The sequence below is a fragment of the Maylandia zebra genome, linkage group LG16 (genome assembly GCF_041146795.1).
Source record: "Maylandia zebra isolate NMK-2024a linkage group LG16, Mzebra_GT3a, whole genome shotgun sequence".
Classification (NCBI taxonomy): domain Eukaryota; kingdom Metazoa; phylum Chordata; class Actinopteri; order Cichliformes; family Cichlidae; genus Maylandia; species Maylandia zebra.
Genome location: NC_135182.1, coordinates 19,351,181 through 19,363,445, shown reverse-complemented (window position 1 = coordinate 19,363,445; position 12,265 = coordinate 19,351,181). Strand labels below are relative to the sequence as shown.

The following is a 12,265-nucleotide window of genomic DNA, read 5'->3' as shown; positions in this document are numbered from 1 at the left end:
ATAGCAAGAGGTCAACTTGTGTTCCCTTGAAATCAATTTATTTTAAAGACCCGATTCCCCCTCCTTCCAGCTCCAATGGGAGAATAACAGTAAACACTTTGAAAAGTGGGAGGAGGTGAAGTGCACATCCTACAATATTCTTTATAGATGAGGGCTTTTTATGCAAACTGGGATTATCCAGGGATCCTCATCAAGTCTCTCCCCACAATTTGTTGTGCTTTCTCACAGACTTAGTGGAGTGTTGAGCAGAATAAACTGTTTGTCGCTATCGTGGAGATTCTTGCACCTCCAGGGGGTCCTATTTCAGAGTGATGGCTTTAGCACTTTAGAGTGAACTGTGCGCGATCTCCCCGGGTAGGAAAATGTCCCCATGGGCTTGTTGTTGCTGCTGTCTGCCTTCTATTTGCATGATATTTTTCTATTCACTCTTATCATCAATGTGCTGTGAGGTGGGAGTGCTGGCTCCGTCTCAGAGGCTGGACCCAGGCTTTATCGGCAGGTAATTCTCCTACTCTCACTAACTCATGTTGAATTATTTAAGTGTTTCTTCTAGGACCCAAGCAGAGGTTAAAAAAAAGAAGAAGAAGCAGGGGGTGGGGAACACAGACTGGAGTGTTTACTGTTGTTGTTATATTATTATTATTATTATTATTTTAGATATGAATTCCATTACAAATTGAATAAATTAATGTTGTATCAGTCTACAATATAACAAGCTCTTCTTTCAAACAGATAAAACAAATCCTGACATTTTTTTCTGAGCACACAACCTCCTTGGTGGCTGTACCTGCCCCGTTAAAGCAGGCCTCAAATCCGCAATATACATCATTAAAACAGAGGCCATAATTTATATATTTCCATGCAGTCAAATAACCCTAACAATAAAAGAGAACAGCAATGAGAAATTCATATAAATAAGTAAATAAGAAATCTCGAGGGGCCCAGTGACAGCAAGCATGTGTGCACATACTTACCTCTGCACGTCTAGAACTCCCAGCGAGAACTTTCCACTCGGGCTTCTACGTACAGTTTATAGAAATGTTTGCACTTTGGTGTCACGAGAGGTTTACGCTCCTGTGGAGTGAGCGCGTGCAGCGCTTCGTTGCGGGAACGTTATCTAGGTGAATGACACGCGAACAAAAAAAAGGGGCGCGCGGTGCTGAGAGATGCTGCCAGCCAGCTTATAAGCAGCAGGTTTGTCTCTCATCTGGTCCCCGTTTCCGGCGCGGATCATCTTCACCTTGTCAGGTTTCGTACCTGAAACAAAAGAGCGATGCCTCAGTGAGCGTCTTCTCTCCGCGGTAATAAAACAACGCTAATCCTTGTAAAAAGAAATGTGAATAAGAAAAAAAAAATCCTCATCTTCACTTTGGGTCTTTACTGATAACTTTCAATAATTTCCCGACATCATCATCATCATAATAATAATAATAATAATAACAATAATAATAATAATAATAATAACAATAATAAAATAATAATAATTCCACATTCTATATTGTGTAACTGGAGATTAAGCTGAACCGTTAAAAAAGGACAACACTAAGGTGAATTGAATTAAACTTCCGTTTATATCCTCATTTAAACGCTCGACCTACAGCCTAATTCCTCATTTATAATATTGTTCGATGCCGCTCTTCTATTTCCTTTTTTTGTACACACACATACATATGTATATAATTATGTGCAACAGAGAAGGTGCCAGAACAAGCCACTTAAACCTACAATTTGCTCAACAGGTCCTGCAGATAGCTGTAATTGCTTAGTTGAATATTCGACAACCTAATTTCAGTTGTTGATTCGCTGCCCTTGGGAAAGTCCTTTGAAGTGAAAGTGAAAAGGGGGATTTCAGGAAAGTAATTAATTTTCACCAAGCGCGATTAGAAACACTTCAGACCTCCTCAACATTTGCTTATTTACCACAAATACCGCAATATCAGAAAATTAAAGAAGACATTCTTTAGCTCTCGTGTCGTCTTGTGCTCGCGCTACTTTTTTTTTGTTTTGTTTGAATGGCATTGCCACCCAAGGGGAAAGAGGGAAGGGAAAAGGGACAGCAGACGGAGTCACCGGTGAGGACGAAAGGTGAGAAAGTGGAGTGAGCTGGTTTGATTTGTCAAACGCACACATGAAACTGAGAGGAAGTGTCTACTGATACCTTTTAAATCAGTGAAAGCACGCGAGTTGTTGTTTTTTTAACTATCTGATTTCAGAAATTCAATACAAGGTGAGAGTAAACGTCAACGAACATCTGTCTGCAGTCGCTTTCCACCCTAAACCTGACAGCATTATTAATTTTCACATGTGCTGCCGTCCTCAGGTATTTCAGGTACATCTCTTAAGTAGCCTACTTTTTCTTTAAAAAACTAAACACAAAGTTCTCATTAGAATAAAGCTGTTGGGATGAAAAGATGAAACTACTGACCTTTAACACCGAGGACACACAGTTCTCATATAATACATAAAGATGTAAATACGAGATGCGTATAACCTTTAAAATCAGGGTAGAATAAAAAAAAGAAAAGAAAAAAAAACTGTCCAGCAGTCGTCTGCGTGATCGCTGCAAGTGCGCATGCGCTAGCAGCACTTTCACTACCTGCCGCACAACCCCTGTATTTCACATGGGGCAGGCGGGAGTTACCATTCACTTGCGTGTATGCTGCTGCTGAGTGCTGGTTGACAGTCTCAGGCGACAAGAGGAAAGCAAGGCACAGTTTTTCTTTTGCTTCATCTTCTTCATCTTTACCAACGCCGTACCACTGCTGGATGGAACCATGAAGCAGGAAACACTGGAGCACTCTTAAGGACGCTGCCGTTTGTACTTTTCGCATGATAATCACCGGGGAGATGAAGAACTGAAGTGTTAAGTAAGTAAGCAAACGTACGAGCTGCAGTCTAAGTGAATCTTCATTTTAATGTCGTCCTGCTGACGCTGTCTGAATAAGCTGCTCTTTATAAAGTGCGTTTTGTTTTTTCTGTACTTAACTTGGAAGTTATCTATACTTTGTTTGATTTTTGTGCAATATTTTGCTTTCAGAGACAGTTTGTGCCAACATGTCTAAACCGATGGATCACGTTAAACGTCCGATGAATGCTTTCATGGTTTGGTCCAGAGCCCAGCGCAGAAAAATGGCTCAGGAGAACCCTAAAATGCACAACTCCGAGATCAGCAAGAGACTGGGAGCGGAGTGGAAACTTCTCACCGAGTCTGAGAAAAGGCCATTCATCGACGAAGCCAAACGGCTGAGAGCGATGCACATGAAGGAACACCCAGACTATAAATACAGACCGAGGCGGAAGCCCAAGACTCTGATGAAAAAAGACAAGTTTTCTTTCCCCGTGCCCTATAATCTCGGGGAGCACGACGCACTCAAAGTTAACGGGCTTTCCACTGGAGCACTTTCCGAGTCTATCATTGGGAACCCCGATAAGGCAGCAGCAGCTGCTGCGGCTGCGGCGGCCAGGGTATTCTTCAACCCCTCCATGTCCACGAACCCCTACTCATTTTTCGACCTGGGATCCAAGATGACCGAGCTTTCCCCACCTTCGTTTCCGTACGCTTCTCCTTTGGGTTACCCGCCGGGAGGCGCTACGGCTTTCACCGGGACTGGCAGTGTAGGTGGCGGGACGCACGCCCACACTCACTCACATCCGTCCCCGGGAAACCCAGGCTACATGATCCCGTGTAACTGTACGGCCTGGCCCTCAGCAGGACTCCAACCACCCTTAGCATACATTCTGCTCCCCGGGATGGGAAAACCTCAACTTGAACCGTACCCTGCATATGCTGCGGCATTATGATAGGCCCACTTTGGACATCTGAGAAAATGAAATGTGAAATCAAAACAAACAGAAAAAAAGCTATTCACGCAAGAGTTTTATTGTGCATGCACAAACCTGTACATGTGATGAAGTGCTCGTCGTCTCAGATATCACATGTGTATGTATATTGATTAATGCCTTTATCTAAGGTAATGCTTATTTAGAGAACTCTCTAATCTATTATTACCAAGCCATCACTTCACACAGCCACAAGGAAAAGGACTAAAAAGATGGCACACATGCACACAGTTGAGAGAGAGGTATAAAAGCAGTTTCCCCTTGTGAAAACTCATTTTTAAGGGTGTCCTGATCGATTTCTATCTTTTGCACCTGCCTGACTAACCAGTTTGGAATCAAGGGCAGCATATACAATGACCATGTTAAGGATCAAGGCATTTCCTCGCAAATAAGTTGCCGGAGGTTATAATTCACGGGTTAAGGGGAGTTGTTACAGCACTGTAAATGTGTACAGATAAAAATGACTTTAGTTTATTTGCCGTTATAGGCTTAGTGTTTGAGATAGGGCCAGGAAGCTACGTATTTCACTAGAAACCCGGTGTATATTTTGAGTTTTTAAACCGTTTTATAGATGTCTGTACTATTTATTGTTTAGTGGAATCTATGGTGAACCAGACGATTTTTAAAAAAAAAAAAAGTGAATGAGGCTAGTTCTGTATTATTTGCACATGAAACGTAGAGGATGTAATTTATTTTGAAGGTGATATTCAGTTTTAATGCTTTATAACTTTCGGGGTTTGATTCACCAAACCCCATTTTCTTTCTCTTGAAAAAAAAGTTCAGATTTGAAGATGCAGAAGAAGATTAAAAAAAGTTGCAGATGGAAGTTTATTTAGTGGGTTTATAATTTCCTGGATTCACCATTCTCCCACTCCTCGTATCATGTGCAGAAAAAAAAGACGTTTTTAACTAACTCTTATGGAATTTGTATGTTTTGTGTTTTCTTTAACCTCCGTTATGTACTTCAAACTATTGCTACTGTTCACTTGTTCAGCAAAGGACTACAATAAAGCGTATTCGGATTAAACGGAAGGGAATCGCGGCTGTAGTTCTTGATGAGATGAACAAGATTGTTATCTTTTCTTTTTCCTGCTCTTGCTCCTCAGTCCAGGTGAAGTGTAAGGTATCCTCCAAAGGCCGCTTTTGTCCGCGCATTGAATGGCATTACTAGGGGGGGGAAATCTAAATCAGCCCATTGTTATCAAGAGCCAAAACCTTATTTATCACAATTTTAATCGTGAATAGGAAGGAAGATAAAACTGTGTGGTACTCTGAGCTTTCTTTTTCCCAAGGAGAAAGAAAGAAAAAAAGGAGAGAGCTGCTTTAAGGCTGCAGAACAAACACGTCTTTTATGCTCTAAATCAGCCTGAGCTGCGCGCTCTAAGGTAAAAAAAAAAAAAAAACTCCAAACAGCAATAGCAATTAATACAAATTAAAAGAACAATAACTTAAATTTTAAAGACAAATAAATGCTTATCACCCGATTTAAGGAGTGTGCAGTCACGTGTGCGCGTACACCTGCGTGCGTAAAACAGGTGTGTATGTGCGTTACCGCGCACGTAGTTTTTTTTTTTTTTTTTTAAAGTAAAATGCGTAATTTAAGCAAAGCGCTTCTACCAGACTACACTAAGAGATTAATTCATAAGGATCAGAGCGATTATGCAAAACTAATTTGGACAGTCCAGGGATAATTATCTCCGTCACGGTTAATTAAACCCTTTCACCGCTATGTTCTCCATTGTAACACCTCGATCTCTCCTTTTTTACGGAACTTCCTTCTTGGCCTCGAAAACAGCGCGTTGTGTTTAGTTCACAGTAGAAAAGCGCAGAGCGGAAAAAAAATGTGTACTTTTTGACACCGGAATTTGAAGCTTTCCTCCAGGTTAGGCCTCTTTTTTTAAAGAAAAAAAAAGAACTCCTCGTTCTTTTTCATTTTGTAATGAGATATTTCTGAATGACGTGTCACGAACGACAAAGCGTATTTTTTGGAGGTGTCATAAAAGGGCAAAACTGTCGGATCAAAACAGAGATCGTCCCGGAGGCTGTGAAAGAATCCGCATTGCGAGTTCAGCGACCATTTCTTTCTCTTTCTTTGACCCTTTTTTATTATATTTTTTTTTTCTTGAGCAAAAGAGGAAGAAAGCTGAAAGAACTTTTTTCCAACTCTGGGAGCGTTTAGACGGTCGAGGAGGTTTTGTCTGGGAACAAAACGTGGGTTGGGAGGTTTTGTGAGAGTGTTGTTTGTTGAAGTGGAGCTCAGCAAAAGCGGCTGCTTTCCCTCATTGTGATGAAAGCAATCAGTGGTATTTGGAAAACTGTTAGCATTGTGCACTTCTTCTGTGTCCATTGTGGAGGATTTCTTTTCACAAGGTTTTTTTTCAGTCGATCCAGCTGGCCGGAGTGAATAGCAGTGCAATGTGTACACGCTTTGTCCCTCCAAGCCCTTCAAGTAGCCCACATTGAATAGAGTGAGTTGACACTGCATGACAGTGAAACAACATAATAAAAAATACATGAGCGCATGAATAGAAGCAGGCGCATAAATAAATAAAATGGGTGGCCAAAACTGGATAAACTGAATGACAAAACGGTGAAAGGGGAACAAAAAGATATTTAACACGCTAGATTAGCATTAGAATGCAATCTACAAGCCAGAACAATTGATGAATAGGTTTACCGGCCAAGAAAGAAATGGACTAAATGCCTTTTGAATAGATAGCCTATGTTTTTTCTGACTAAGAGGGGAACTCAATGGGAAAGGTGGAGATATAACTATGGAACAAAAGTGGGAGAAAACTTTTTTTTCTCCCCCTATAAAATGTTGATTTTCTTGCAGGAAAACCAGGAGAAATAAAATCAGATTCTGGCGATATAATATATAGTTGGAATAATTTGGGGATGATTAAAAGTCTAAATACTTGGATATATAACCAAGCTAAACTGACAGACTTATTAGGGGTAATTCTTCCAGGTTCTCCTGACTTTTGATCCTTATCCTTAGTTTTGCAATTGCAATTAAGAGAGATCCTTTTTTTCAGTAGGTGAACTTTTCTCATTACACTTTTTCTCTGTCTGAAAAAAGTTAAATCTGGCCACAGAAAGAGCTGCATGATAAGCATATGATGTAATCAAAATGTAAAAAAAATAAAAAAAATTTGAAGGTGCTAATCATTGTGAGCAACTGTTAAAAAACACTGGGGGAATTCAAAGGGTTGTTCAGATTAAATAAAGATTAAATAACTCTTTTATCTAAACCGAAAGTAGTGCAAGTAGCAGCCCTCCGTCAGGTACAGTGCCTTTTGTTGGCATCAAGGGAGGGAGGCATAGAAAGCATTTATGTCTATTTGATATATCTGAAGTGTGTACATGAGATAAGGACTTCTCTTTCTAAAGAGCAGGTTGTAAATTAATTTTTGACTTTATTGATGTCTGTTAAACTCTGAGCAAAACTGGCAGCGGGGATCTGACATGACAAGTGCTTTTAGCTAAAGTGTTATTCATAGAAATTAATAGTCTAATATTCAGAGAACACTCAAAAAATTAATAAAATATTTTAAATTCAACCAAATTAAATAGACTTCTTTTTTTATTTAAACTGTAACTAGTTAAAGAATATTTTTTAATAGGAAAAAAATGGCAAAAACTGAAATTAATGTTTTCATTGAAAAAGAATATCCAGACAATACATGCCTTGGTATTTTACTCTAGATATTGACAGTCAATACAAAGGTTTCTACATAAGATTTAAAGCCATGGCTGCCTTGTGTTTTCATAAGCCCCCGCCTGATGCCCTGATATCATTATGTCTTAGTGTTAAACCCTTTATGTGCCTGTAAGACATTTGTAGAAGTGAGATTAGGCAAATTAACATACATATGTATCACCAGTTCAGCCATGTTGACCTTAGAGGGATCTACAATGGTTTCCTCATCTCTAATTCGCCAAGGGCTGCCCCACAAGCAAGTGGATTATCACCTGGCTTCAATGGCCTGAGATGGATCATTTTAGTATTTCTTCTGACATGAATAATACATCAATATCATCTGTTTGAGGATATTTTCTCAATTTGTTTGCAGGAGTGTGCTTCTTGCTCACCTGGTTGTCATAGCATGTGTGTAATGCTGGGAGATATACAGCCAGTGCTGGCTTCTCCGCGAGGAACCTCAAAGAGTCTGATCACTGAGTTCTCCATCTCATTTTAGGCAAATCAAAGTGTGAAAAGTCTCTCCTGAAGCAATATCTCCATCATCAGGCTGGGTCAAGAATGTTTATGGAGGCTGTGTGCCATATTACCTGTAATCTCCAGAGTATGAACTGCTGTATTTCTTACTTCTCTATGCTCCCAGGAGGGGGAAAAAATGCCAAAATTATCTTGCATTGCACCTTTTCCGCAACACTTCAACATGGCAAATCAAAGCCTCAAAACCATACATGTCACTGTGCCCAAGGTCACTAAGAGAAATGAGAAATCTCTGTGTACTGTACAGTCAATCCCTATAAACATGGCACACAGCCTCTGAAGTCTGACTCTGCCTTTAAGAAGTCCAAGTTTGTTTAATAGTACATAATGCAATAAGTAGATGGACCCGTGCTGGAGTTCAGAGAGGGGATGCTTGAATAAGGTTGGGGGCAAATGGGTGCATGCAGGAGGGGTGCTGGTTGAGGTGATTGTGAGTTTTGCAGGTGAGATGAGTAACCTGCACTTAGAGTCTGTACAGTCTTTAGCAGCAAAATCGTAACCCCACTTTATTTATTTCGGTTTGTTGGCATACATTTTAGTGCATCTTTTACATCGGTAAATTTTTATAATTGGAGAATCTTGAAAATAAAACTTGAACGCTTTTCTGTATGAAAACATTTCCGCCTCATATTGACAGGAAAAAATAAAAAAAATGTGATCCTGCAGATTATTTAACTGTAATATTTCGAGGCTTTGTAACAGCTCAAACAAATTCATTTGCTTAATGCACAAATTTTATATTTGAAGAATTTATTTCAGGAAATAAAAAGTTAGTTGTATTCAGGGTCCTCAAATAACTCAAATAGTATTGTTTATTGTGAAGGGTTTCCATATGTTCCGTATCGGCTCTCCTTTTGCACCACTACTCTTCTCAAACCTTAAATGGGTGTAAACGTAAAAATAGTCCGTGTTATATTTTAATCTGGATTGTATAAGGAGTCTGCCACTGAGGCAAGCATGAGAATATAATATATGAATTAGATTAGTAAGTAGATGACTATAGAGGAGCACACCTTTAACAATAAATTCTCAAAACTGTACAAAATTAAAGAAATATTTTAGATGTATTATATCACACAAAGGTAAAAATGTTGCATTGACATTTATTTCTTCATGGCCCAAACAACATGTGAATTATTTTACATTTTTTTGTGCAAAACATATGCTTTAACACCAATTCTTATTCTGCTGCCTTCATGAAATATGCAGTTTGTGGTACAAGGAAAGGAAACATATATAAGGGAAAATTAGATTTTGTCATTTTTTTGAAATATAAAATAAAATATAAAGGATACAGCATAAAAAAAACCCAAAACAACATCAGCTAAACACAAAGAATACCGTTTCTTTTCAGACTGTAAATATAAGAATAAAATAAATGCACAATGAATAGATATTTCCCTCATCCCCTCTACTCCCACCCAGCTACCCAAATCCCTTAATAATTATTAGGTGAAACCTTCATTTTCAAATAGTCTGTAGACAGAGAACTGTGTTGTGCACGAGCTTGTAAAGGCAAACAAGAGTGTTCAGTTTATCCGGGGTAATTCCAAAACAGAGAGAAACATTCAAAGCGAAACAGACCCTCCTCTTAGCATTTTGTCTGACTCTAAAGCTCCCACTGCTGACTAAAGGAACTCATTGCACTAATGACTTTTTAACCATGCTGAGCATGAGGAGGAACATTATTTCAGAAATCATGTTCAGGCGTTACACAGGGTGGTATGCAAACATAAAATCTGAGAATACTGTACACAGGTATAACATTGAGAGAGAGAAAAAAAGAATTGCATATGTTTTCGTCGATAAAGTCGCAATTTCGAGAAGATTTAACTTTATATAAAGATCGTATAGCTTCAAGGTAGTCACTGAAATCATTAAGTTAATAGCCCAAAACATGAGGCATAGGATTATTCTATGAATCCATCAATAAATTAGAATAATGTCAGCGAGCAGCCTTAACAAATGTTCTTTAAACTGACATGACATTTTTTGTTCCATTTCCAAATGACCGCTGGCTGAGATTGCTGGGTCTCGTATTAATTCTCAGGTTTTCAAGGAAAAATATATCTATCTTAAGTAGAAATAATGAAGTTGAAGAGCTGATGCCCCGAGGAGCAGTCACAAAGAATTATATCTTTCTATAACACAGGACACAGGCAAAAGATAAGTACCTGTCAGTTGGCATACTCTCTTCTACATGTGCCTATCAATAAAAGAGATTATTTTTCCCAGTTATTACAACAAAGATCTGGGGGGCTCGAAGATTGCACCTTTAATGAGAAGGAATGATTTCCTCCTGCACACTCACAACCACACTTGAAGTGAGTGAGCTGTAATGCCATCACCCCCCCCCCCCCCCCCCCCCCCCCTCGATTTTACAAGAACTTATTAAAATGAAATATTGCCAACATTAATGCACAGGGATTATTTATTACATTTTAACAGGATTATGGTGTGCAAAGCTTGATTTGGGATTCATACCCTGCATTGTGATATCATGGTTTAGCAGTCAAATTGTGCAGACTTGTTGTAATTAACAGTGGCAAAATAGATCATTGCCAAATGATATGTCGCTCCATGAACTAATCTTTGTGTACTGAAATGTCGGGAACCTGAAGAATGCATGCGCTGGATGAGAACTGGGATTTTGTCTTTTGGCTTGTGCTACTTTCCCCTTACTTTTCTCTCTGAAAGACATTGTCCTAAACTCCATTACTCTCATAGCTGTTTATTTTTTTATTGAATTTTATAGTGTCAGGTGCAGCGCTTTATTTCATAGACTTGACACTGATCTCATGACTGTGGCTGTCAGATTGTTTTTTCCGCACTCAGTTTCACAGCGAGCCATGGTGTAATGCGCTGGAACAACTTTATGGATGCCTTAGTAATGACGATATAAAGAACGCTAGTGTACGCACCTTGATGACAGTAAAGCAATAATTTGTTTGGGCACCTTATCATATTCGGCAGAAAATCCAACACATGCAAAACGCGTCTTTAATCTCGAAAACATGGCCGGTTCATGAAATGTGCTATTAGTTATGCTGATGAAGGAGCATGACTTCATACCTTAATTGTGAAGTAATGTGAAGGTCCTCAGAACAAATCTATTATGTATGGTCCTACCAGACATCACATGCAGGGGTCCTTCAGACATCCCATACTCTTTAGCCACACCATCACGCTGTGCCTAGTCAAATTGTGTTGTGGAAATTTTCCATGTTCTTTGTTACAGCAAAGGGTTACATTGAAGGTAATGGCTTTTGAACATAGTATTTATACCGGCTTTGTTTGCTTGTGTGTGGGAAGAAAAGGGATCTATAAAAGGATGTGAATGGGGAAAGCAATCAAAAGTCTGGCCTTCACTTTCGCTGTGCTGCTAACAAAGATGATACAAGGGTAGGAGCTGCTGAAGTACCTGCATATAGAGGGACATCTCTCTGAGAGGTGCTCCTCTCTAAAGGTTTCTCAGTTTTTTTTAATATGTAAGATGTATAGTTTTATTCAAAGTAAATAGCCGCTAATAGCCATTAAAATCGTGGAGTAAATACACAGCCAGTCCCACAACATCCATGCAACTCTGCAACTTCCAGCATGCTAATTCGAGCACACTAAAGTTATTTGTATGAAAAATAAAATGGGTCAAGTGGAACAGTGCCCTTTGACAGTCCTTTTCAACATAGAAAGAAACCTTGGAATTATTCCCTTCCACATATAAACTGTCACAGGAGACCGAATGAACTTGAATGTCTAAAACCAAACCTCTACTTTGATATTGATGCAGACAGGTGTAAAAATATACATAGCGAACACAGAGCAATAATAAGAGATTTATGTATGTAGGGCGCAAAAGAAATGCCGAGCCGATGCCTGGTGCTGTCAGGTTCATTTTCCTGTTGCGTCATTCACCATGCCAGTGCACAGTGAAGCCAAATATGGCAGAATCCTACACTCCTCGTACCACGTGCCTCAGGATCTCTTGTCAGGCAAACAGATGTCTGAGCAATATGAATTGTTGGATGTTTGTGTGCGCATGTAAGAAATGAGTAAACAAGTTGAAATATTTCCCCCTTAATTTGATGCACAATGCTTCCTGACAGCTAATTCATTTCATGCAGATTCAAGACCCAGTGTCATATGTCAGGTCCTTTCTGCTCAGATAAATATGTGAGCTTGTAGCAA

The 12,265-nt window shown here is 39.3% G+C and overlaps 1 protein-coding gene across 1 annotated transcript; it reads left to right on the top strand.

Moving 5' to 3' along the window:
• Window positions 1-2,635: 2,635 nt before the first annotated feature.
• Window positions 2,636-4,872, top strand: sox21b (SRY-box transcription factor 21b). Its single transcript, XM_076874970.1, has 2 exons — window positions 2,636-2,867; window positions 3,038-4,872. Exon 2 carries the CDS (start codon window positions 3,055-3,057, stop codon window positions 3,799-3,801), a length of 747 nt encoding a protein of 248 aa, XP_076731085.1. The 5' UTR covers window positions 2,636-2,867; window positions 3,038-3,054; the 3' UTR covers window positions 3,802-4,872.
• The last annotated feature ends 7,393 nt before the right edge of the window (window positions 4,873-12,265 follow it).

Coding starts and splice junctions, on each gene's coding strand:
- sox21b (XM_076874970.1), top strand. CDS start 3,055: ATGTCTAAACCGATGGATCACGTTAAACGTCCGATGAATGCTTTCATG.